General features: G+C 40.7%; 1 protein-coding gene across 2 annotated transcripts in view; it reads left to right on the top strand.

Moving 5' to 3' along the window:
* Window positions 1–19717: 19717 nt before the first annotated feature.
* SLC12A2 (solute carrier family 12 member 2) overlaps window positions 19718–27166 on the top strand; it is a 109182-nt gene continuing 101733 nt past the window's right edge. Inside the window, exon 1 of one of the 2 annotated variants that reach the window (XM_086704969.1) lies at window positions 19718–20971. In XM_086704969.1, the coding sequence (XP_086561095.1) occupies window positions 20240–20971 (732 nt within the window). In that variant the 5' untranslated portion in view covers window positions 19718–20239. The remainder of the gene's footprint in view (window positions 20972–27166) is intronic. The other variant, XM_025923949.2, reaches the window with a different exon arrangement.

Here is a 27166-nt window from a genome sequence, read left to right as displayed (position 1 = left end):
ATGTTTAAAATTATTTTAGGTAGTGTTTCTATTTATCTTGTATCTCCTTTCAGCCTTCATTTGGGTTTTTTAATTCATTGTGCCCTCTGTATTACCCTGAAGGTTATATAGTCTTTGACTATTTTTGTAAGAATATTCCTAATGACTGGAACTCGTATGATTGAATTATCAAAGTCTACTGTTATTTAATAGATTCACCCTCTTCACAGACAAGACAAAATCCTTAGAAAACTCACTTAACACCTGACTTATATCCCATTCTTGTAGGTATTTTAATTGTCTCTATGTTTCCCCCTAAGACTTTATTATTATTATTATTATTACTTTATACTACCAGTATTTTTATATTCCCTTCCCCCATATTTGCCACTCTCATTGTCTTTCTTTCCTTCCTGCATCTTCAACCTTCTGAAATCATTTTACATATATCTAAGGAACTCTCTTTAGTATTTCCTTTAATTCAAGTCTGATAGTGAATTCTCTTAATTTTTGTTTGTATGAAAATGTCATTTTGAAAGGATGTTTTCATTGGATATATATTTTAATTTGGTAGTAATTTTCCATAAACACTTTGAAAATGGTATTCTGTTATTTCCTAGCTTATTTATTTTTATTAAAATGCCAACTCTTGGAAAACAGTTGAATGCTTGTTCAAAAAAAAAATAAACAGAATTACCATTTGACCCAACAATTACACTCCTAGGTATACACGCAACAGAACTGAAAACAAGTACTCAAACAGATACTTGCACATCACTTGCACATTAGAGTAGCATCATGCATAACAGCAAAAGATCCAAACAACCTATGTGTGTATCAAACAATAGATGAATAAACAAATGTGGTATATACATACAATGAAATATTATTCACTCATGAAAATTAATGATGTTCTGATATATGCTGCATCCTGGATAAACCCTGAAAATGTGCTAAGTACAATAAGCCTGTCAGAGAGGAACAAATATGGTATGATTCCATTTAAATGGAATATTTATAACAAGCAAATTTATAAAGACAGAAAGTACAATAGACATTAGCAGGGTCAGAGTGGGGGGAGAAGAGAATGGAGAGTAATTTTTTAACCAGTACATAGCTTTGGTTTGAGATGATAAAAAGGTCTGCAAATGGAAAGCGGTAATGGTTGCACACCATTCTGAATGTCATTAACACCACTGCATTGTAGACTGAAAAAGTTAAAATGGTAAATTGTATGTTATATATATTTTACCACAATGAAAAACAAAAAGTCAGCTCTCAAACTGCTTGTTGCTCTTTAATGCAATACTTCCTCGCCCTTCCTCGCCCCCCCACCCCCCCGCAGCTACTCTAAAATGTTCTTGTTTTTGTTTTTGAGCTTCTTTTTTTTTTTTCTTTTTCTTTGATGTAGTTCTATTTTTGTTCTTCTTGCCTACAGTTCCTAAGCACCTTGAAACTAGAGCATCATGTCTTTATTAGCTTTGAAAAGTTCTTGGTCGTTATCTCTTCAAATATGGCTTCTGTTCCTCTCTTCCTTTCCTTGCCTTCTGGGACTAAGAATCTGAGATATTCTCACTAGAATGAGATACTATTTCCCATCCTTTTCTCTCTCTAAACTTTATTTTGGATACTTTAATTTTACTAATTTTCATCTCAACTGTTTCTAAGTTTTCCATGCTTCATTCTGCAGTTTGTGACCTATATTCCACTTCACAAAATCTCTACATGATGTGTCTGTCTATTCAGTTCTTAATTTCAGTTCTGCTTTCAATTCTAGAATTTCTAGTTGTTTCTTCTTAATTTTTAAATTTTTAATCTTTTACTCTCATGAAAAGTAGTAAGTATAATCAGATAAATACAGCATGTGTCTGGTAACTTCAATGTGTACAAGTTCCTGTGTAACTCTTCTGTTTCTATTGCTTTTTTACAATACATCTATTTTTTATCCCTGTTGTCTTGCTTCCTCACACAAAATTGTTTGTAGAAATAATCCTGGGAATACTGACAATCCAGGATCACCTCAAAACAATCACAGACAGAGGATTTCAAGCTGGTGGTAGTCCCTGAAAACACTTGTCTCCTTTCTGGCTCTCTTTTTCTTCTAAGCGATACTTGGTTCCCAACTTGATAATGAACAAATAGTTTACCACAACCTCTGTTTGGGGGGAGCCTTGGATACTCATCTCTATGCATTTAAGGGCTTACTCTAGGCTGCAAAACCATGAGCCAGCCACTTCATTTCTGTTCCTAGCAGAAAAGTAGCCCCAGTGCCTGGCCATTTCCTTAGTTCTCATCCCTCCCCCAGATCCTAGCTTGATAATTCATCATTATGTTGTTAACTTTGAGATACCCACATGCTTTTTTTTTTCTTAAATAGCTTTTTAAGTTGTTCTAGAAGGAAGGTTGATTAAAATTTTCCAACATATCAATACTTACATGACGAATTTAGACCCAATGTTTCATACTCTGAGAAATTCCATTCACACAAAACTTAACAAAGAACCTCATGGGTAAAAGTTTGACTGCATTCAGAGGAATAAATTATCCATTTTTAAAGTAAACCCTCCCAAAAATTCAATGTAAATTTTTTACTGTGAGCAGTGTGTTATAGAAGGGACAAGTTGCCTGTCACCTATTGTTAGCATCAAATAAATCAGAGCTATTTGGCTCACAGACCAAGATTTCTAACTCTGATTTCCAAGAGTGAGATTAAGGATGAAAATGTTCCAGAAAAACTACTTAGGAAGACCTTCCATTTTCTTTTTATTATCTAATTAATTTGCATATTTTATTTCCCAGCAGATATGCAGCAGCTCAAGCTTCATTTTCTTATCAACTATTATAAAAGCATGTGTGAAGAGCAACCCGTAATAATTTTGAGAAAGTTTCTGGGAGACTTGGTAGGAAAGCAGAATAGCCATTTAATCCTGTGTTCTATACCAGGGGCCTATCAGGGCTCTACATCAGCAACATATAGACCCTCAGTGAGATCAAGGCCAAAGAGTGTTTTGGTATGGCCTGCAAGTTATGAATGGTTTTGTATTTTTAAAGGGCCATGCACACACCCACAAAAAATCAAAGCAGCACATGTAACAGGTAACATACATTATCCATCTATTTACAGAAAAAGTTTGCTGATCTCTGTTCTATATCATCTTGCCAAGACGTTGTGAAGGTTCTGAGAATTTTACCCTATTTGCAAGCTAACAATTTAGCTTGTATCTTTTCATGGATGGTCGCAGAAGACATGAGACTCTAGGGTCAGAAACAAAAGACTTTATTTTTCACAGTAATAGCAGTCACGAGATAATCAGCATTTACATCAGTTCCCTAAGCCCCAATTCCCACAGGGCAACATGAAGAGAGCCAGGTAAAACCTGCACACACAGTGGCTATGTTACAAGAGAGGAATTCAGGGAACCTGAGCTTAAGGAACCTGAACCTTCTATAATGGGCAGTTGAGCATACCTGCTCTTTACTCCCAAGGAGGCATTATTTCAATATTCAAAGGCTGGTTGCTATACAAGCATTCAAGAAAAAGAGTCTGGAACAAAGGCAGTCCATGTCTCTGCTTGCAAGACATGTAGGAACACAAGAGATCCAGGGAGAATGGTCTTCCAATAAATCTAAACTTGTTATCTACAGCTACCACCTTCAGCATGTTATGGTATAGCTTTATCATTCCAAAAGTTGACCTGAGCCAAAAAAACTGTTAAAGTATTTTCAGTATTCTCTTAAAAACCAGAGGAAACATATACACATAGAAATTTCTTAAAGCAGTTTAAAACCTTAACATTTAAAAAACTATTTTCGGCTACCTCAAAATTTCTGATATTCAGAAAGGTTTATTTCTGACAGGGTCCAGGGAACTGATGAATTACTCTATATTTACCTTCTAACTACCTTCTTAACTGACTCCTACATTTTATTTAGTAGAGGCATAATTTAGTGTTCAACTTTTAGTACTACAGCCCAAAATGTTTTTAAGTTATCTGAGAATTAATGAGAAATATACATTTTAGATAAGAAATTCAAACATGTTAAGGACACTTTTAATGTATGATTTAATCTGTATTATAGTTTTATTTACTTTCTTGAAGTAGAGCCAAATAAGTAGTTTTCTCACAGCACTATAAATGCAACCATATTTAAGATTAAGATGCAGTTTAAAAAAAAATTGTAATATAAAGTGTTACAAGGCTATAAACTAAATAACATTCAGTTAAATACATAGCAAGCTGCTTTATTGAAAACAATAAGCTTTGTGAAATTGGGAATCTTTTAGAGAATCTGGGTCATCTTTAAACGACAGATATGGGACAGTTACAATTCCCTCAGTCCAACGTGAAACTTTCTTAACCCCCAAAACCAGAACTATGAGGTCTAATCTAAACTGGCCTGAGGCTTCCATTATACAGGCCTGAGCTGAAGAACTCTGGAGAAAGTAAGGTTAGTTTGAGGCAATACAGAATCATGTGTTTCCAAATAAGAGGAACTATTTGGTGGCTTTGAGTTCCTAGCCTACTGAACAAAAGCCAAATATAAGACTTGATGTTACACTAGCTAATTTTACACAGTAAGTTATAGGAAGCTTAAAAATATATATGAAACAGGAATGTAAACTAAACATGTTTTGCATGGTTGGTTGCTACCCACTACTTATAAGTGTCACTATTTAGTCTTGTTCAGTCACATATTTTTTAAATTTTTTTTTTCAACGTTTATTTATTTTTGGGACAGAGAGAGACAGAGCATGAACGGGCGAGGGGCAGAGAGAGAGGGAGACACAGAATCGGAAACAGGCTCCAGGCTCTGAGCCATCAGCCCAGAGCCCGACGCGGGGCTCGAACTCACGGACCGTGAGATCGTGACCTGGCTGAAGTCGGACGCTTAACCGACTGCGCCACCCAGGCGCCCCTCAGTCACATATTTTTTTTTTAACAGCTTATTTATTTTTGAGAAAGAGTTGGGGGGGAGGGGCAGAGAGAAAGAGGGAGGCACAGAATCTGAGGCAGGGTCCAGGCTCCAAGATGTCAGCAGAGAGCCTGATGTGGGGCTCGAACTCATGAAGCGTTAAGATCATGAGCTGAGTCGAAGTTGGATGCATAACCGACTGAGTCACTCAGACGCCCCAGTCTCTGATCTTAATTTGGATTGAACTACAAGTCATTTTAGCTTAGAACTAAGTCTGAGCTAGGTTCACATGGATTGTTTTTATATATGCAAATAATAACTCATTTGGTTGTCCTTAAGTGTATTGAGAGTCTTCATCTACTGTCTTTTAAATATTCTATTAAAATATCTATTATAGGCTTTCTAAGGCAAACATAAACTCCACATAAATCAATTTCATTTCATTTACTATAAGACAAAGCTTAACCATGAATAAATTGGTATTAGAGATGCTTAAACTTCTGACAGCATTTGATACAGTGTTTCAGATGAAGTGAGGACATGTAAATTGAAGGAAGGTTGGAGAGAAGGTATTTTCTAACTTCTTAGGGTATATACTTCATGTCTGGTAAGACACTGTCCTTTACTCATAGCCCTTGCCTACCCATAGACTTTTAGGACCAGTGAAGGAAGAAAGAGTAGTCATTTAAATGTTAAACAGATTTTTGTTTAAAGTGATTACATTCATCATATTCATGATCTACAGTGGTTCCTAGATGAAGTTCACACTTAACATGTCTTTGCAAAAGAGAGAAAAAAAAGGCTGAGCTATATGTGAGGTAAATTTATCTATCTTTATATATATTTACAAAGCAAATGACAACATATGAAATAGGCTTCTAAGCAATTCGCATGTACAACCTGAAAATCATAAAGAAGATTAAAATTTATGTACAAAAAAATTAGAAACAAAGGGTAAAAATTAAACACAAAATAGTAAAAGTATTTGCAACACATAATAGGCAAAAATGTTAGTATCTTTAATTTGTAAAAAGTTTTACAAATCACTAGGAAAATATGCACTGGCCCAATAGAAAAATAGGCAAAGGATATTAACATGCAGTTGATAAACAAATGGAATCATGTTCAACTTCACTCATAATTAAATAAATGCAAACCCAAACAAATTATATTTTCAACTATCTGAACAGCAAACAAAGTATTCTGGGGCACCTGGGTGGCTCAGTCAGTTAAGCATCTGACTTCGGCTCAGGTCATGATTTCACGGTTCATGGGTTCAAGCCCCACGACACGGTCCGTGCTGACAGCTCAGAACCTGGATGGAGCCTGCTGCAGATTCTGTGTCTCCCTCTCTCTCTGCCCCTCTCCAGCTTGCTCTGTCTCTCTCTCTCTCTCTCTCTCAAAAATAAACATTATTCTGATAATATACAATGCTGACAAATAGTCATTGATTAAAAGGTAAATTGACACAGTTTTCTGGAGGGCAATTTTGCAGTATTTAGATAAATTTAAAATGCTTACACATTCTGAACCAAAATTCTACAATTAAAAATATATCCAATGAATAAGTTCTCAAATATTATGAGGTATGGGTTCGATCTGTGCTGACAGCTCAGGGCCTGGATGGAGCCTGCTTCAGATTCTGTGTCTCCCTCTCTCTCTGCCCCTCTCCAACTCGCTCCATGTCTCTCTCTCTCTCTCAAAAATAAATAAACATTATTCTGATAATATACAAAGCTGACAAATAAGCATTGATTAAAAGGTAAGTTGACACAGCTTTTTGGAGGGCAATTTGCAGTATCTAGGAAAATTTAAAATGCTTACACACTCTGAACCAAAATTCTACAACTAGAAATATATCCAATGAATAAGCTCTCAAATATTACGAGGTATATATTTCAGTGTATTTACAGATCCATCATTGGTAACAATAAAAACTTGGACATGCCCTAAATATCTGTCAATCAGTCTGCCTGGTTAAATAAATCACCATATACCCAACCAATGCAATATTATTACATTATTAATAATATGTTAATATAACATACCATGTGTGACACATAATGTATTTTTTAATTATATGTTAATAAATATCATTCACATTAAGATACCTTTTTAAACAAATGACTGGAAAAGAAGTGAATTCCATTTTTTCTAAATGGTATTTTAACTTTTATTTTATAATAAAATACAATACCATAAAGTTTGTTTTCCTCACTCGAGAAACTTTCAGCAAATATCTGAAGAGATGGTAAAGAACCTTAAAAATAATGCCATTCTTGGTACAACCACTTCACTTGGACAAGACTTTGTCATTCATGGTTTCTATCTTCTATAGATATATGGTGATCTATCAAAGGTAAAAAACATACCTTGTGAACCCGCAATATCGTCCTAAATATAGACCCCACAAAAACTTAGACACATATTCACCATGACGTGTATAGTAAAATGTTCACAGCAGCAATGTTCACAACAGCAAAAACGCCAAAAATGAACCCGGAAACCACCAAAATATTCATGAACAGCAGAATGGCTCCATCAATTGTGGTATATCCATCCAAGCTAATACTACAATGTTGTGAAAATAAATGCACAACACATATAACAACATGAATCAACTGCACAAACAGATGCTAAGATGAGGCAAGACACAAAAAAGCCTCTGCAGTATGAATCCATTTATATTGTTTGGGGATGCATATGTATCCAAAAAAGCAAGGAAATGACTCTCACTCTACATGGAAGTAGGACAAAAGGGTTGTGATCTGGAAGGGACATACTTGGGGGCTTCTGGGGAATGGGCAATGTTATGTTTCGTGACTTAGATGGTGACTTATACAGATACTTGCTTCGTAACTTTTATCAAAACGTATGTATGTCTTCAACGCTTCCCTATATATGTGTTATATTTCATAATAAAAACTGCAAAAATAACACAAAGCGTTCCAAACTATTCTGCATCAAAACTATGGTTCACACAGACCAACAATGATTCCAAAGGATATCTTATGCTAGTTGCCAAGGAGTCAAAGGCTTGCAGAATGAATTCTAAGGTTTAGGCATTCATAATCCCAAAATAAAGTACAGAGAAACTGAATATGAAAATGTGTTCAAACCATCACAATAAAAATCAGTACCAGTACTAAGAACAGATTCTGCATTTAGATGAGAATATAGAATTTCTGATTCCTTCTTCACGATTAGATCTTTAATATTCATTCCTAAATCAGATATAGGTCATTCTTTTTCAAGATACTATATTTCCTGGGGCGCCTGGGTGGCTCAGTCGGTTAAGCGTCAGACTTCGGCTCAGGTCACGATCTCACAGTCCGTGAGTTCGAGCCCCGCATCAGGCTCTGTGCTGACAGTTCAGAGCCTGGAGCCTGCTTCAGATTCTGTGTCTCCCTCTCTCTCTCTGGCCCTCCCCCCTTCATGCTCTGTCTCTCTCTCTCTCAAAAATAGACATAAAACAAACAAAAAAATACTATATTTCCTGATGAATTTACTTCATAAATTGCAAATCCACTTAAACACTCATACTAATGTATACTTCCAGCGGACATGGGTGGCTCAGTCAGCTGAACGTGTTTGACTCTGGATTTCTGCTCAGGTCATGATCTCACAGTTCACAGGTTCCAGCCCTGTATCAGGTTCCACGCTTACAGTGTGGAGCTGGCTTGGGATTCTCTCTCTCCCCCTTTTCTCTGCCCCTCCCCTGCTCTTTCTCAAAATAAGTAAATACACTTTATAAAAATTATAATAATATATCCTTCATTATTGCTCATATTCACCTAAACTGCACAGAAAAGAATCTGAGAGCTGAACAAAAGAACTATATGAAATATGCCCAGAGAATTAAACTCATCTGGTTAAAAAGAAATCTCTTTTCAACTCACACATCATATTCAAGTATGTGGTAGTAGAGATGGTGGAGGAGGAGGAAGACAAGATCTGAAGTGCTATGGCACGCACACGGGCGCACATATACACCATTTTGTAAGGGGAAAACTCCTTCAAAATGTTAGCTATGTGTTAATTTTCACTTGATGTTTCTAGGTACATCTTCGGTTCCGTATTCAATATAACCACCATTTTAATACTAGTATTAAGATGTTTTATAGCCCTTTAAAATGCATGTGTCTACCCACTGGCAGGACTCCTCATAGAAAATACCAGAACTCCACAGGTTTTGGCTGGTCACATGAACGCCGAGTAAAAGGTATTTCCCAACCTGCTATGCATAGTGAAGTGCCTAAATCTTGGTCAACAGGATGTGTGTGTGTGTGTGTGTGTGTGTGTGTGTGTGCGCACGCGCGCATGCGCGCGTGCATGTGTGATGCTAAGAAGTTGGTTATTTTCCACTCTCTAGTTCCCCCTTTCCACTGACTGGAAAGTAGCAACAAGTGAAGCAAGTGCCTCTGCCCCAGAGATGAGAGCCTCCTTCCCGGTAAGAATGGCAGAGCTGCCTGACAAGCTTGAGACATATCGTTTCTGGAATGTTGTCTGAGTAAAAGATATGTATCTTACTTAAACACTGAAATTTGAGGATACTGTTAAAGTTGATTCTAACATAAAAGCCTAAGTACTCAAGGTAAATTATTTGTAGAAAATTGTTAAACCATTGCCTCATCCTAAAGCACAAATAAATGTTGTAAGAGTTAGGGGATTAAAAATAAAACCATAAATTGAAACATATAAACATATTAATTTTATGTACATGAGCCCATGATGGCAAAGACCTGTCTAAACATTACATCAAAGGCAAAATCACAGAGAAAATGGTTGAGATACTTAACGGCAATACATTTTTTTTTTTTCAACGTTTTTTTATTTATTTTTGGGACAGAGAGAGATGGAGCATGAACGGGGGAGGAGCAGAGAGAGAGGGAGGCACAGAATCGGAAACAGGCTCCAGGCTCTGAGCCATCAGCCCAGAGCCCGACGCGGGGCTCGAACTCACGGACCGCGAGATCGTGACCTGGCTGAAGTCGGACGCTTAACCGACTACGCCACCCAGGCGCCCCAATACATTTTTAAAATAACTGAATGTCAACACTACATGAACAAAATTATAATGCAACTGAAAAATGAAAGAGAATCAATTTAGTTTATGGCTTATGCACGTGATACATAAAAAGTTCTTAAAATCGGTAAAACACATCAGTAAAATGGCAAAGAACATTGTATAAATACTGATTCTTGGTTGCAAGTCATAGGAACCAACCACGGTTAACGTAAAGTGAATTATGTGTAAATTATGGGAAGTCTAAAAGGAAGGACCAGATTTAGAAAGGACAACAGAAGTACTTTAGGAGGGTTTTGGCAGCATGAAGTACTATGCAGTTTTCCCTGAATGCTGCCACTGGAATGAATGGGCAGGTCTCTGGAAGCAGGCAGAAATGGAAGATGGCATAGAGAAGATTGGCTGGGAAGTGCTCTCAGGAGATACACCCTCAATCAAGTGAGGAAGGCAGGACTGGGCAGAGGGAGAAGCAGACGCACAGTGAGGATGCAGCTGAAGTCTCAGCCAGTCCTACAGGGTGCTCATTAGAGTCCCAAATAGAATGGTGGCCTTAGTACGGTCCCTTTAGCTAGTCCGGCCTTGGACTTTGGACTGCTCCCAGGCAAGGCAGTTCTCTCCGGAGGGAGGCACTGAGGCATGAGCAGCTAATAGTCCTAGCAACTGGACTTATTTTCTGACTTTGCATCATTCAAAAGTCAAAACTCTTGGGAGAGCCAGATGGTACATTTGTTAATGTGCTCACAATTGGCTGGGGTAGGCAAGGTCCTTGAATATTATATCCTTCAAAACTGCACAGAGCAGTCATTCCCATACCCTGCAAAAAAAAAAAATGTATTTATATGCTATTACCACAAAAATGCAGGATGGAAGCCAGACTTCCAGGATACATCAACAGTCTACTATCGATATCAAGAGGCAATTCAGATATATGTATATAAGATTAATAAACTTTAACAAGTTCACCCTCACCAGCAATCAATGATCTGAAAATTAAACCATTTTTTGCTAATCAGATTGACAAAGATAAGAAGATTCTTCTCAGAATTTGTAAGGGTGGAGGGAAACAGGCACTCAAGTAGAATGCTGATAGAAAAATACACTGATAAAAGCTTTGGAAAATCAATTTTGGATTGTATGCCAGAAGCTTTAAAAATACACATACCTTGCAATTTCACTTCTAGGAATTTATCCTAAGGAAATAATAATCAATTATGAAGAAAGACGTATGCACAAAGCAATTCAGTATTGTTTGTTATATTCATAAAGGAAGGAAATAAACATTCAAAAAAAGGATAGATTCAGTAAATTATGATAAATTCAAATGAACAAATATTATGAAGCCATTAGGAATAATACAGTTGCAAGATATTTATATATACAGAAAGATGTTCACGTAATAGGTAACTTTTAAAAATTACAAAAGACATAAAAATTGTTTAAAACCAAAAGGTAAATGTTATATTAGGGTGATGCATTACAAGTATATTTCTTCTATATTTCCTATGACTTCTATATTAAACACATTACTTTTATAATTAGAAAAATGTCTAATTAATGGACCTCATAAATATGAAATTTTTAATTTACATTCCAAAATTTCATGTCTTTGGAAATTGGTGGAAATAGAAGTATACTTTCAGTTCAAATTTCTTAAAAAACTGAAAACATTTTTTGACCAATCAAAAGAGTTGACATTTGGTGCCAGATCTGAAGTCTGATGTGAAAGCCCAGTTTCAAGTAAAAACAACTATTTCAACTATAAAAATCTGTCTTTACCTTTACAATCATCAGTTGTTGTTTTTTTAACTGGAATATTGAACCTAATAGTTTTGGCCTACATTTAAAGGAAGATTAAATTACTTGGAAAGAGCTCAGAGAAAAGTAATAAAAATAATTATGTACTCAAATATTGGGCTCTATAATGACATGTAAGAGGAAATCATTTAGAAAATAAAACAAAAAGTAACCTTACATTTCATGGGTTACCATAACACCTGAAGAATAGGACAAGAGGCAAAAACTTTGAATTATTAGAAGAATAATTTAGTTTAGCCATTAGGAAGAATGTCCTGTTCTTAAATAATATATTTGAGTGTGTATTACATGTCTAATATTATGGCTGTAAGAACTTGGAATCGTTAAAATATGTTACTAAAGAAAAAAACGTTTTTTGGGGGGGGGGGGCGTCTGGCTGACTCAGTCAGTGGAGCATGTGACTCTTGATCTCAGGGTTCAGTTCAAGCCCCATGTTGGGTATAAAGATTATCATTTTTTTTAAAAAGTGTTTTCTGTGTGTGTGTGTGTGTCAATGGTAGAATAACTATTTTATTTTTCAAAGTAGGGGCTTGCTACATAATCCTTAAGATCCCTTCCATGATTGTTTTTAAGATTTTTAATAATTTATTTATTGTGAATGGGGGAGGGGCAGAGAAAGGGAGGGAGAGAGGGAGAGAGGGAGAGAGGGAGAAAGGGAGAGAGGGAGAGAGGGAGAGAGAGACAGAGAGAGAGAAAGAGAGAGAGAGAGACTCCACACCCAGGGCAGAACCTGATATGGGGCTCAATCTCACACTGTGAGATTATGGCCTGAGCTAAAATCAAGAGTTGGACACTAAAGTGTCTGAGCCATCCAAGCACCCGGAGTTCCCTTCCTTGTTTATGGTCTTAGATTTCAGGCATCCTAAACAATTATAAAAACATATCTCAATTATTCTTACAGTTTTTTGAAAATGAAATGGATTAATCATTAATGAATATAATAGAAGATAAAAAATTAGACATTTTTCATTAAAAATGAAGGGAATATAGATATGGAATTTAGCTATGGGATACATTATAATATTTGACTCCATGGGGGGGGGAGGCAATTAAACTAAATAACAAGGTTGTTTTTTTTGTTTTTATTTTTGTTTTTTTTTTTTTGAGAGACAGATGGGAAGAGAGGTGGAAGGAGGGGCAGAGGGAGAGGGAGAAAAAGAATCTTAAGCAGGCTCCAGGCTCAGGATGGAGCCCCAGCTGGGGCTTGATTCCACGACCACAAGATCATGACCTGAACCAAAATCAAGAGTCAGACACTCAATAACTGAACCACCCAGGCACCTCTAGGTGTGTATTTTTTTTAAAAATGTTTATTTATTTTTGGGAGAGAGCGAAAGAGAGAGAGCAAGAGCATGGGCACATGCACCGCAGGGGAGGGGCGGAGAGAGAGAGAGGGAGGCAGAGGATGTGAAACAGGCTCTGTGCAGCAAGCCTGACGTGGGGCTTGAACTCAAAAATCTCAAGACCTTGACCTGAGCTGAAGTTGGGCGCTCAACCAACTGAACCATCCAGGCTGCACCCCCCCTGCCCCCGCCCTGTGTGTATTTTTTAAGTGTTGGTGTGTAATGCTATTAAATTCTATTATTTTGAAAGTACAGTAAACACAGTGAATACAGACAAAACATCATTATAGCATACTTTAGTAATATATTTAGTACACAATGGTTTTAGTAACAGTTAGTTTTAAAAGGGCCCACCCAGTAGGAGGAAAAAATGGACTTAAGGTGAATACAGGATAAATCCTCAGCCTAGGGTGTTATTCCATCTTTCAAATAAGTGGCAGCAAAATGTTACTAACAAATGCTTTAAAACTATACAAACTCTGAGGGCGCCTGGGTGGCTCAGTCGGTTAAGCGTTAAGAAGTTAAGCTTTAAGACTTCAGCTCATGTCAGGATCTCACAGCTCGTGATTTTGTGCCCTGGGTTGGGCTCTGTGCTGACAGCTCAGAGCCTGGAGCCTGCTTCAGATTCTGTCTCCCTCTCTCTGCCCCTGCCACACTCAAGCTCTGTCTCTCTCTCTCCTTCAAAAATAAATAAACATTAAAAAATAAATAAATAAATAAACTAAAAATCACTTAAATGCCTCCCAAAAACAAAATTTTAAAAATAAACAGGACACATCCATAAAAAAAAGATGCAATTTAAAAGTTTCAACTTACTACTGTATCTTATTTTTGAATGAAATATTTAATGTTTGTATATAGTAGGGCTTACCATGTGTCTAGCACTGTTCTAAGCACCATACAGGTAGCAATTAATGTAATCCTCATAAGTCTAGGAGATAGCTACCATTATTATCCCTATTTACAAAGGAGAAATCTGAGGCACAGGGGTCACACTAGCCCAAGTCACATGACAAGGTGCGCTTGAAGCTAAGAGTCAAATCCAAAGTTTGGCTAAGAGCATGCTTGTAACCACTACACTATTCTGTAAAAGTATTTCCTTCATATATTACTATTTGGTAACAATTTTGAACTTCAAAGTTTGCAAATGTTTACCACCTGCAGAGTTATAAGTATTAAAAGTAAATCAGTACAGAGAGAAAAATAACTTTTTCAATACAAAATTTGAGTGAAAGGGATTTCCTTGATTAGTTTTATGACAAATACATGTATTCATAGGTGGAAATGGGGAATGAAAAAAAGATTTTGACCAGGTTTATTTTAAATGTGTTATAGGCTTATAGCTGGGATAAGATTTAAACTCAATAAAACCTTGAGCTCTCTTTTTAGAAAGATATAACTTACAAATATAAATTTTTATTTTTTTTTTTAAATTTTTTTTCAACGTTTATTTATTTTTGGGACAGAGAGAGACAGAGCATGAACGGGGGAGGGGCAGAGAGAGAGGGAGACACAGAATCGGAAACAGGCTCCAGGCTCTGAGCCATCAGCCTAGAGCCTGACGCGGGGCTCGAACTCACGGACCGCGAGATCGTGACCTGGCTGAAGTCGGACGCTTAACCGACTGTGCCACCCAGGCGCCCCGTACAAATATAAATTTTTAAATAAGGATGTGATTGGGACTTGAGTAAGAAAACAAAATTATGACATTTACAGCATAAACAAGCTTCTCTAGGGTAACTTTTTTTTCCCCATAATAGGATAATTACTTTATTTGTCAAGAGAAATACCACTGGCCTAATCTGTATGCAGAATGACAGCCAGTAAGAAAGAAAAACCAATAACCATGTAGAATGTGAGGACACACAATATATTCAAGTAAAACCCACTGTAAAAAAAAAAAAAAGAAAAAAGGCTGATTTCAAAGGCTCCACATGGCTTTGTATCTCACATATTCTAAAGCTGCAGGTATGAAGAGTTGTAGGTCTGACATAATCTATGCCTCCTTTTAGGATTTTTTGCATTTGTTAACTGAGAGGCTTGGAATAATAACCTAAGTCTCTTCTCGTCCTAAAATTCTAAGTACATTCACTACACACTAGCAAATACATTGCACATACAAATGCCACAGGCTAACTTTCTGACAAAAGGGGAAAATGAGCAAAACGATTGGAGTACTCCCTCATGGCACTTGACAAGCAGTCTGTTCTCCTGATGGTTAGTCTCTAAATTGACACACGGTAAATCTAATAAACAAATGTTGTATCCTGACAGTGTTTCTACAAGTTTCACATGCACAGTTTGATTACATCTCCTGGAACCCTTGCTCCCCACCATTACCCTCCCATTATGTTGGCTAATACATGGTACTAAATTCAATCTATTACTACTTTTCATCTGTCTCCATCTCTTGGCCCAGTTTAATACAGCTAATCTTACTTTAAGAATGACTTCATCTGGTTTTCTTTTCAACTTTCAGGCCACTCCTCCTTTTTATCTAGTCTTTACATGTTGGAATTACACAAGGCTGGACTCTAGGCCTTCTTTTGAGCCCTATTATATCTACGTTGTTCAATATGGTAGCTACTAGTTCAGGGGGCTACTTAAGAAATTCAATAAAATTAAATTAAATACTCAGTTCCTCAGTTGCACTAGGCATTTCAAGTGCTCAAGAGCCACAAGTGGCTCATGGTTACTATACTGGGCAGCAGTGATATAGAACATTTCTATCACTGCAGAAAGTTCTGTTGTACAGTGTTGCTCTACACCATCTCCCTAAGTGATCTTATTTGTGTCCATGGGGTCTACTTGCAGAAGATCCCCACATCTGTACTCTGTCATACAAACTTTTCCTATGAGCCCAAAACCCATGTAGCCAAATACTTTTCCATTTAGATGTTTCAAAAGTATCTCAGCCACAATATGTTCTAGACCAAATTTCTCATAGTCATCTCCAAACCTAGTTTTAGAATGTTCCTCACTCATGTCACCATCATCTAACCCCAGGTACACAAAGTTAGAAAATGCATACTTTATTCTCTTTCATTCCTTAAACCCATTTCTAAGTCCTCTTAAGTACCTCTCAAATTTTCCCCTTCGTCATCTCCCGTGCATCCCACACAATCCAAACGAGCAAAGCTTGATTAGTGAAGACATCTCCCTGAATTCAAATATGCATTTTGGCTGAGTGACCTCAGACAAGTTACTTAACCATTTTTTTCCCTTAAGCAAGTTTTTCATCTGTAAAATGGGGGCAATGCTAGGATTTTCTTCATAGTGTTGCTGTAAGAATGAAATAAGATTATGAATGTAGAGTGAGCACAGAATCTAGGACAAGTTCCGTATAAACGTTAGCTAGTGGTACTGCTATCATTTTCTGCCTAGATTACTGAAATTGTATCCTTTCTTATTCTTGCCCCTCTCCACAATCTTCTGCCACAAAATCACTAGAGAGACTTTTAATAAATTTAAATCTGGTCATGTCCCCCTCTGCCTCCCTGGAAACCCCTTAATGGTTGTATAGGGCTTTTAGAATAGTCATCTCTTATCACTCTTGTCTCTTAATCTCCATGCTTTAACCAAACTGGCCTAAAGCTCCTTAGGCCATGTTCAGTCCATGAGGGCTTTTGCCCACAATATTACTCTTTTTTGAACCCCTCCCCCCACTCCTGCAAGTTCTCACCCTTCAGACCTCAGCTGAAAAGTCACTTCCTCCCTCACTAAGTCTGGCCCCCGTATTTTGCATTCTCATTGTACTATGTTCCTCTCTGTCCTAGAACTTCTCAGCTTGCAATTACACATTTCTATGAGTGACTACTATTAATTGCTATACATGTATTTGTTTCCTCCAATGGATATCTCAGACTGAGCTCCCGATATGCCTCCTACCCAACCCTGCTCTATTCACCATTTCCTCCATCTCAGAAAATAGTAACGCGATTCTTTCAGTTGCTCAGGCCAAAGGTGGATTCCCTTTCACCCTCCACATCTATCAAAAAATTCTATTGCTTCCCTAATTCAACCACTTCCCTCCCACCCCCATTTTCACTACTACCCATTATGGCCAAGCCATACCATCACCTCTTGGATTGCTGAGTTGCCTCTTAACATCTCCTTGTTTGTTTCTTTGGCCTCACCACTTACCTTCTTGTATATTTACAAGGCAGTTAGCTTCATGTCTTAAATATATGTCAAATCATGTCATTCCTCAACTCAGACACTCTAATAACTTGCCATCTGCTAGGAACTAAAGTGACCTTCCCACCCAAATCCATATGTGAGAGCCCTAATTCAGCTAACTGTATTGGAGATAGTGCCTTTTGGAAATGATTAAAATTAAATGAGGTCATATAGGTGGAGCACTGATTAGATGAAAATGGTCCCCTTATAGGGAGAGACACCAGAGTTCTCTATCCACCAAGTGAGAACACAGTGAAAAGACTGTAATGTCTGTAAGCCAGAAGAAAGCCCTTACCAGAAGCTGCCCATACTGGCACCCTGATCCTAGACTTTCTAGCTTCCAGAACTGTAAGGAAATAAATTTCTGTTATTTAAGCAACCCAATCTACGGTACTGTGTTATGCCAGTCGAAACCAATATACCATCTCACTCAAATTAAAAGCCAAAGTCCTTCCAAGAGCCAATGGGGGGGGGGAGGGGTCCATTCTGGTCTATCCTGCTTCCAACCCCTAAACTCTCCAACACAATTGCCTTTGATTCTTCCCATCCCTTCAAACAGCTTTTGCCACACTGGGCTGTATCTAATTCCATGAACATGTCAGGAATATTCTCACCTTTCGGTCTTTGCTTTTCTTCTCCCTGGAACAGTATTTCCCCAAATATACATAGAACTCCATCATTCAAATGTCGCCTTCTCAGTGGGGCCCTTCCATGACAAATTTTGCCACCTCCATCTCACACACATATCCCATTCTCCTTCCTCTGCACTCACTACTCGCTTGCTATACGTTTTATCTATTTGTCTTTATTGCCTCTCTCTCTCCCAAGGGAGACTACGATTTCCATGAGAAGCGACTGTCTGCTTTGCTCACTGTCACACCCTCAAAATACAGAGCACCGCATAGTAGGTGCTTACCATTTGTTCAGCTCAATGAATAAGGAATCCCAAGAGCTACCAAATTAGCATCCCTACCACACAGATCTGCTACTAAGGCAGCAATGCCCTTGTACAAACTGCACTGCTTTAAGGACTGCCTGATTTTTCTGGCCTCTTCTGGTTTTCTCCTACTATTGCTAAAGCTCAAGAAGGACTTTAAAAACTGTGGCTACAGGACTCAAAAGTGGTTCCTTCCTGTCTCCATTTTTTACAACAGAAATAATAAAATAATAAATGTAGAAGAAAAGGTGCAAAGGTCAGATAAGATCATGGGTATCACAATTTCTTGAAAACTCCCTGGTTGCCAACTTTCTTCACAGCATTTCCAAAGAACCCTGCAAGCTCCACGGCTCTTTGGTCATGTTTTCAGGGTTCAGCAAAGGATGGTGTTTATCCCCAGAGATAAAATTTTAAATACACAAGCATAAATAAAAGACAAGGGATCGAAGAAACCATTCGTTGCTGTTAGCTGCTTTTACGTGGGGCTGGGGATAGAATTTAGGTTAAAAATAGATTCTGCTGCTAAGAAAGTTGCAAAATCACGATATTCCTGTACATTTCACAGAAGAGAAACCAGGCTTGCGGAGGAGAGGAGGAAAACAGGAATTCCTCACAACCTAAACCAAGCCCAAAGTTCCCGGTGAGCGCTCCACGGTTAGTCACTGCTCTACAGTTAGTTACTTCTGTGTATTCACTTCCGAGCTGAGCTTCCTTTTCTTTCTGGAAATGCCTCAAGTTAAGAATCGCCTCGAAACGGTAACGTATCACCACTAAGCTCCCTTCTCACCTTCAAACATCACAGCTTTTAAAATAAAGGTGTCATCGAAGCGTGGACACACCCACTGCATCTCCACTGGAATGAGTTTCTGGTTATGCAAATCTAACGCGGCCAGGCGGGGAGTCGACCGCCTCAAAAGCTGCACAGAGGAAATCCTGCCTCCCCCTAAGGCTCAGGCCTGGGGTGAGGGCCGGCAGTCGCGGCGGGCCGGAGCAGCGAGCGGACCTCGCCTCGGGGCGCCCCTCGGCGGCCACTCCGGAAGCACCTGCGGGCCGGACGGGAAAGCCCCCGGCATCACCCACGGGAGCGGGGGGCGGCCGGCAGCTCTAGCACCGCCTCGGGTACCACACGCCTGAGGTGAAGCGGCCCTGCCGCATCTCGCGAGATCTCGCCGGCGCAGCCCAAGTACTGTGAGCTCAGAACTTAAAAAAAAAAAAAAGAGAGAGAGACAGAGAGAGAGAAATCGAAGAGAGAGAGAGCGCTCCTGGAGCCGCTGCTGTGGTGGCAACTGCCGCGGGAGCATCAGCAATCGGCGTGCGCCGAAGCAGGACTCAGCCGCCCCTTCACCCGCCGGGCCGGACGCCGTCCGCAGGCTGCTCCGCCGAGGCCTGGGCTGCCGGCCCATTGACGTGCAGCCCCAGGGGCGGGGAGAGAGGGAGGCGGCCGGGGGCCCTCTCCTCTTCGCCGCAGAGGGGGCGGGGGAAGGAGGTGGAGGGGTGGGAGGAGGGCGACGGAAGAGGAGGTAGCGGCGCGGAGATCCCGGTGACGGCGGTGAGGCGGTGCGCCGCCGCGCCTGCTCCCTGAGCGCGCTGCCGGTGCTGCTCGCGCTGCCCGAGGCCCGGCGCGGACTGGACAGAGGCGTTCCTCGCGCAGGCAGCTCTCGCGTGGGGTCTCGCCGAAACCCGGGAGGGCCGGGACGCCGAGGGAGCGTCCGCCGCGCGACGCTGCCTGACCGCGGGTGGGCGGGCTGAGGGGCGGAGGAGCAGCCGACCCCGCCTCCCGCGTGCTGCAGCCGGAGCCGCCACCGCTGCGGCCCCGCCGAGGCTTTAAACAGCGGGGCCCGCCCCGCGCCCACTGCACTCGCGCGCCGACTCGGCTGCCGGCGGCGTTTGTGCCGGTCCGGGCTAGCGGCGGCGACTGGCGGGTGGAGGGGCGAGCAATTCCGTCACCTGGCGTCGTGGCCGCAGGCACCGCCGGCGGGGGGCGCGGAGGGCTTGCAGCCCGCGACGTCCGCCAGGCTCTCCGAGTCTGCCGGGGGTCGGGCGGCGATGGAACCGGGGCCCACGGCGCCCTCCTCCGGCGCCCCGAGGCTTCCCGGGGTCGGTGAGACGCCGCCAGCTGCCGCGCTGGCCGCCGCCGCGGTGGACCTGCCTGGCACGGCCGTGCCCTCAGCGTCCGAGGATGCTGCGGCCGCGAGCCGGGGCGGCGGCGGGGTCCGCGGGGAGGGCGCTGCGGCGGCTGGGGACGGACTGGGCAGACCCCTGGGGCCCACCCCGAGTCAAAGCCGCTTCCAGGTGGACCTGGTTTCCGAGAACGCCGGGCGGGCTGCGGCGGCCGCGGCGGCTGGTGCCGGGGCTGGGGGCAAGGAGACCCCAGCGGACGGGAAAGCTAGCGGCGAAAGCGCACCAGGCAAAGGCAGCGAGGAAGCCAAGGGCCGCTTCCGCGTAAACTTCGTGGACCCGGCTGCCTCCTCATCCGCCGACGAGAGCCTGTCGGATGCGGCGGGGGTCGGAGGCGAAGGGCCCAACGTGAGCTTCCAGAACGGCGGGGACACGGTGCTGAGCGAGGGCAGTAGCTTGCACTCGGGCGGCGGCGGCGGCAGTGGGCACCACCAGCACTACTACTATGACACCCACACCAACACTTACTACCTGCGCACCTTCGGCCACAACACCATGGACGCCGTGCCCAGGATCGATCACTACCGGCACACCGCGGCGCAGCTGGGCGAGAAGCTACTCCGGCCCAGCTTGGCTGAGCTCCATGATGAGCTTGAAAAGGTGAGCTCTCCCGGCCCCTCTCCCTGCATCCCTCTCACCAGTCCTCCCTCTTTCCCCAACCACTGGTCCTCCTTGACCGGGGGGATGTGGCCGCCGGCTGGCCACGGGTGAGGTGGCGGGAATAGACGTGCACGACTCCGTTGGCTTCTCAGCAGTCAGCTGTCAAGGGTGGAATTGCAGAGGAATGTAACTTAATCTCATAAAAGTTTGCAGCGGGTTAAGCTAGTTAGGTAATGGAAGAGAGGCTGCGTGTAACAACCTTCATCATCCACTTGTGTGTCTCCTGTATACTTTTTCTCACCCACGCTGTAACAGTCACCATCCCTCTGAATGACAGTTGTGCTTGTGGGCTCCTTAAAGGGAATGTGCGAGGAGGTTTAGGTGAGGATGTCTCTGGGGAGAGCGGGGAGAGCACCTACCATCTGCGCCCTTTTTAAAGGTTGTAGTGTATGGCTTATGTACACCCACTAGGGGTCTCGAGAGTGGGAACGCTAACGTTTGAAGGGAGAATCTTAACCGGATGTGTTTATTATAGTCTATGAATTATTAAAGCTGAAACCTGCTATCTTGACTATGCAAAGGATTATACAGATATTGAGGTATGCTGTTCCTGATAATGGCATAAATCTGTTTTTTATTACATAAATTTTTGGAGAGGACTATATAAAGATTACCGGGAGTCGGGGGAACTCAAAGTCCAAAATAGGGGGACGGCAGAGAAAGAAACTGAGAACGAGAAACAAGAGAATTGGTTGTTTTCTATGAAGGATGTCCATAACTTCTGGGGTCCTGCATAACTGGTTACACTTAGTGAACAGAAAACCATCCCTATAAGGTCTATTGATGTCTGCAATTCTGTTTTTTATGGCCACATATGATTTTTATTTCTTCAGGGCCCAATATTATTATTTTGAGATAACCTCAACACTTTGAGATTTGATTACTATTTAACTTTTATGAGTTCGGATTACTTGATTTCCACTTTAACAAGTATATAATGATTACATCGATGAGATATTGTGAATGCAAATGTGGAAAAGTTTAAACACAGAAAGTATGTAATTTTTTTTGGATGTGATTATTTGATCTCATACAGTCATTTCATACAAGACTATACTTGTCTTAGTGTTTGATAATGTAACATTCATACAGTTTGAAATAATTACAGAGGTCCCAATCCTTAGAGCTTAGTGACTCTTTAAATGCCTGACATCATTTAGCTTTCGATAATACTACTCCTGTTATTCCATTCTGGTATTTTGTCATATCAGAAGAAAAATGATTTGTAAAACACTTATACTTCTATACTCTCTTTCAAATTTATTATTTTTACCCTTTCAAAACTATACATCTTTGTAAAGTAGATGTGTAGGTGGTAATTTCTCTTTTATTACAGCATTTTTATTATTTAAAAAATCATAAAGCTGTATTTCAGATAACACCAAAGCTGAGTAGTTTAGTAGTAAAGCAGTCTAAATTTACCCATAAGTGTTAAAAAGGGTTTTTAAATGGAAGTATGTTATAGACCTTGGACTTGTAAGCATCCTATAAAATTGTCTGAATAGCAAAGCACTTCGAGTTCTCCAAAACTTGAGGGTTTGTGTTTGGGAGCTTTTGATCAGTTTACAGTGTCTTAAAAAGAACACCTGTATTGTTAGCTGTGTGGTTGAAGAAACCACTCAACCTTTTCAGCCTCCTCTCCTGCTTATTTTGAAGATTTCATTTTGAAGATTAGAAAGAAATGAACATCAAGGCCCGTGTTCAGTGCCTGGAAAATAATGGCTAGTATAGTTATTATTTGATACATGTTGCTCCTTCAGAAAGTACATAAACTCTAGGATTCTCTTAATTTCTACTTTATTAGATGAATATAGTATATAAAATGTTATGTTCATAGTTCATTTATGCAACAGGTGGTATAATGAGTTATTTATAGTTTTTGTTTGTTTTTGTTTTTACCTTCTGCCCCTTGGTTCCTTGATGGTCGGTGAAAAAGGTATGTTAGGTTAACTAAGCATAGAATCTCCTATGGAAGATAATTTTGTTTAGAATTTAGCAAATGGACTGAAGAAACATGTCACGTTAAGGAATACAGATGTGGATATAGAGATATACCACTGTTGAAGGAGGGCAGGAAAGGGGTTATAACATAGTTTGACTAGATCCCAAAAGGTTGTTCATCACCCAGTCTAGGTTTACTTTTACCTGCATAAAATCTCTTCTAAACTTCTAGCCCTCAATGAATCATAATATTTAGAATTCTGTAACATTGAATTCTAGCACTTGATCAGTGTCCTGTAGGCTGCTTTGGTCACTGAGTGCTTAAGAACCTACCTTAACTGGATGTAACTCTGTGCCATGTTCTATAGCAGGACAAAAGAAGTAAAAGACAAGAACTGTAGATCCTTATTAGGAGAAAGAACTATATTCTCAGTCTTCCACTTGAATTCCTTTCTTTGCCCACCACTGTGACTTAAACGTTTTTTCCCTAAAAATCCAAATGAAGTGAAATAAATATTCATGCTGCATCTTGCTGTCTTATGCAGCCATTGTAGAGCCAGGACTCATGAGTTTTTCCATTTATCAAATATTTATTGGAGACAGGAGTTTGTTAGGTATTGGCCACCTGGCTATTGGTACTGTGGGTTGATGCAGTGGTCAGCAAAACAAATATTGTGCCTAGATATACCGTAACCAAATAGTTGCACAAATAACATAGTTTTACCAACTTTATTTGCAGTGCTATGTAAGAAAGATGTAGGGTCTAGTAAGGATATAATGGGACCTGATCATATTGGAGTTGGGAAGGCTTGTTTTCAAGAAATGTGACATCAAGCTAAAACCTAGAGGGTAAGTTAATGATAGGGCAGAACAGCATTCCAGGCCTAGGGAACAGTATACGTGAATATAGTGAGGGGAAGAGAGTGGTGTGTCCAAAGAACTATCAAGAGGCCAGTAGAAGATTTTATTATAGATACAGTGGCAGGTTCTTGAAGGATTTTTCGTGAGGTAGCAACATGATCTGTTTGGTTTGAACATCTCTGGCTGCTGGATAAAGAATGGATTGGCAGGGGCAACAGTGGAAGCAGGGAGACCCAAGCTATTACTGAGTTACAGATAATAACAGTTGGTGGCAGAATGAGTTGCATGCAGGTGGATTGGATATGGGAGTGAAAGAGAAGTGGATTCCCTGATTTTGGACTTGAGCAACTGTGTAGATGGTGCCACCATTGCCTGAGGTGGCCAACCCAGGGGAAGGACTAGATATGAGAGGGTAAAAAGAGAATTGTGTTTTGAGTAGTATCTTGAGCTGGTAAGATAATTAGCCCAAGAGTCATATTGAGGGAGGGGGGCTGAATACATGTTATATCTACATAAACTTTATATGTATGTATATACACATATGTACATACACACGCAGGTATGTGTACATATATGTGTATGTATATACATGTGTATATACGTGTGCATATAGAACAAAAATATATATGTATGTCTATATACAGAGAGAGAGAGAGAACGCGCACGCACGCGCTGAAGTCATGGACTTGAAATGACTTCAGTAGAGTGGGAGGATAACAGAAAAGAATTCGAGTCGGGGAGGGGCGCCTGGGTGGCTCAGTCCGTTAAGTGTCCAACTTTGGCTTAAGTCGTGATCTCACGGTTTGTGGATTCGAGCCCCACATCCGGCTCTGCTGTCAGCATGGAGCCTGCTTGGGGTACTCTGTCTCCCTCTTCTGCCCCTCTCCCGTGCAGGTGCATGTGCGCAGTTTCTCTCTTTCTCTCTCAAAAATAAATAAACATTAAAAAAAATAAATAAAAGGAAATGGGGTCTGGGGTTGGGAATAGGGAATGTGTAAGTCTGTTAGAAGTTGAGGAGACGAGAGCAAGGGGAACTGAGAAGGAGCTGCTAGGCTGGTGAGAAATAGCCAGGATAGCAATGTCAGGGAAGCTGAGAGAAGAGTTTTAAAGATGCCAGAAACTCTTCAGTGCTGATGCCAGGAATTGATTTTTTTTTAATGTTTTTCAAAAAATGAATCCAAAGTAGTGATTCTTGCCCCTACAAGAAGAAATTTAAAAGTGAAAGGCAAACAAATAAGCATCTGATGGGCAACTTCACTTACAGACGGACAACATGATGATCAAATGTAGAAAAGTTGGGTGGTAGACAATCCATAATAGCTTCTACTGGATTTAAAGCATTATTAAAAGAGTTCTAAAGGTAGAATTACCTTTGCACAGTAGTCCTTACTCAAAGCTTGAGAGCCTTTGTTGGTTGGATGTCAAGACTTTGCATATGGCCTCTCTGTTACAGCCTTTTTCCCTAATAAGAAGAGGAGGAACTACATTTAGTGTCTTTTATGTCTCCCTGAGCTTACTCATTTTTCATACATTGCATCAGAAGCAGTTCTTACACATGTTATTCGTGATAAAATGGGTTCACAGAAGCTGAAGAAATTACTTACTGCTACTCATAGAAAGTGATACAACTGGAAATCACTCCCAGGGATTTCTCACTCTAAGGCTTAGAAATAGTAAGTAGCTCTTATCTCTTACTATGATCTCTTCTGCCTTCCTGTTCCCCAGACGTGCTGTGAGATGACAGGGATGTTGAGGGGGACATGTTGGAGATTACCAACATCATCCCTCTGCCCTGATTTCCTTAAAGTGGAATGATTATATAACTGAGAGATATGAGGAGGAATGCTTGTGAAAATGTGATTATTGATGAACATGACTGTCGCTTTCATAGGATATGGGCCTGTGTCTCATTTATCTCCATACAGAGAATAGGTACTTAATAAACATTTGTTCATTGAATGTATCAGGGTAGGTAGTTCTTCCTTCTTAACAAGGAATTTACGTAGAACATCATACAGTATGTTATCTCCACGTACTCGTGTAGCTGCTTCTCTGAGTGGGTTGCATTGATTCTTGGACAAGAAATTCCACACACTACTAACTACTTCAGTACATAGCTTGCGTCCTTGAAGGTTCCTGAAGGAAAAAGAATGGGTCACATCCTGGGAAGGGAGGGCGGGTAGGAGAGTGCCAGGACTGAATAAAGGTGGGAACCTGATAAGAAATATTTGCACGTGGCAAAGTCAAACTTGAGAGATTTTACACTTTTGCCAGGGGCTCTACCCTGCTTAACCCAAGCCACCTGAAGTGAAAGCTGGTTTTTCCATAATACTGTACACAGTCCCCCAGGTTGTCTACCCTGCCTGGGTAGAAGGAAAGATAAACTTTGGGATTTAAAGTGTGCAGAACTGTACATTGCTATCATAATTGATGTCTTCCCAATCCCATGAGACTGGAGGGGACTTGAGGGGGACATGTGTTTTTTTTTTGTTTTTTTGTTTTTAACGTATATTTTATTTTTTGAGAGAGAAAGGACAAACAGGGGAGGGGCAGAGACGGAGGGGGAGACACAGAATCCAAAGAAGGCTCCAGGCTCTGAGATTCAGCACAGAGCCTGATGCAGGGGTCGAACACACAATCATGAGATCATGACCTCAGCCGAAGTCAGATGCTTAACTGACTAAGCTACCCAGGCAGCCCTCTTGGTTCTTTGGTGTTGAGTGTGTTTGTTTCAAATAATTTTTTTAATGTATTTATTTAACTTGAGAGATAGAGAGCACAAGTAGGGGAGGTGGAGAGGCAGAGAGAGAGAGAGAGAGAGAGAGAGCGAGAATCCCAAACATGAGGATCGTAAGAATTTGCCAGGGCAGAATCCAACACAGGGCTTGAACTCAGGAAATCAAGAGTTGGACACTTAATCAACTGAACCACCCAGGTGCCCTTTAAATAAATTTTAACTCCGTGTTTCATATATGTGTTTGGAATGTTTCCAGTAGTAATCCTATTGATACCTTGCTGAAGTGAAATGAATATGGATTTAGTTGTTCAACAAATCCTTACTGAGCACCAGCAGCAACAGCACTGTTTTAAGTGCTGGAGATACAGCCATGAACAGAGACAAGTCATGGAGCTTTCATTCTAGTGTTAGGAGAAAATAAGCAAATGGGTCAGATGTAATTACTGTGCAGAAAAATTAAAGGGGGTGATGGCTGGGGTAATGCTTTATAAGGGTGGTCAGAGAGGGCTTCTCTGAGGCGCGAACAAACTCTAGATGAGGGATCACCCCTTGCAGGTACTTGGGGTAGAAGAGCAATCTAGGCAGATGAGTGAACA

This window comes from Puma concolor, chromosome A1 (genome assembly GCF_028749965.1).
Source record: "Puma concolor isolate L17-30 chromosome A1, mPumCon1.1.hap2, whole genome shotgun sequence".
NCBI lineage: Eukaryota > Metazoa > Chordata > Mammalia > Carnivora > Felidae > Puma > Puma concolor.
Note: the sequence above shows the minus strand (reverse complement) of the source record. Positions and strands in the feature narration are given on the sequence as shown.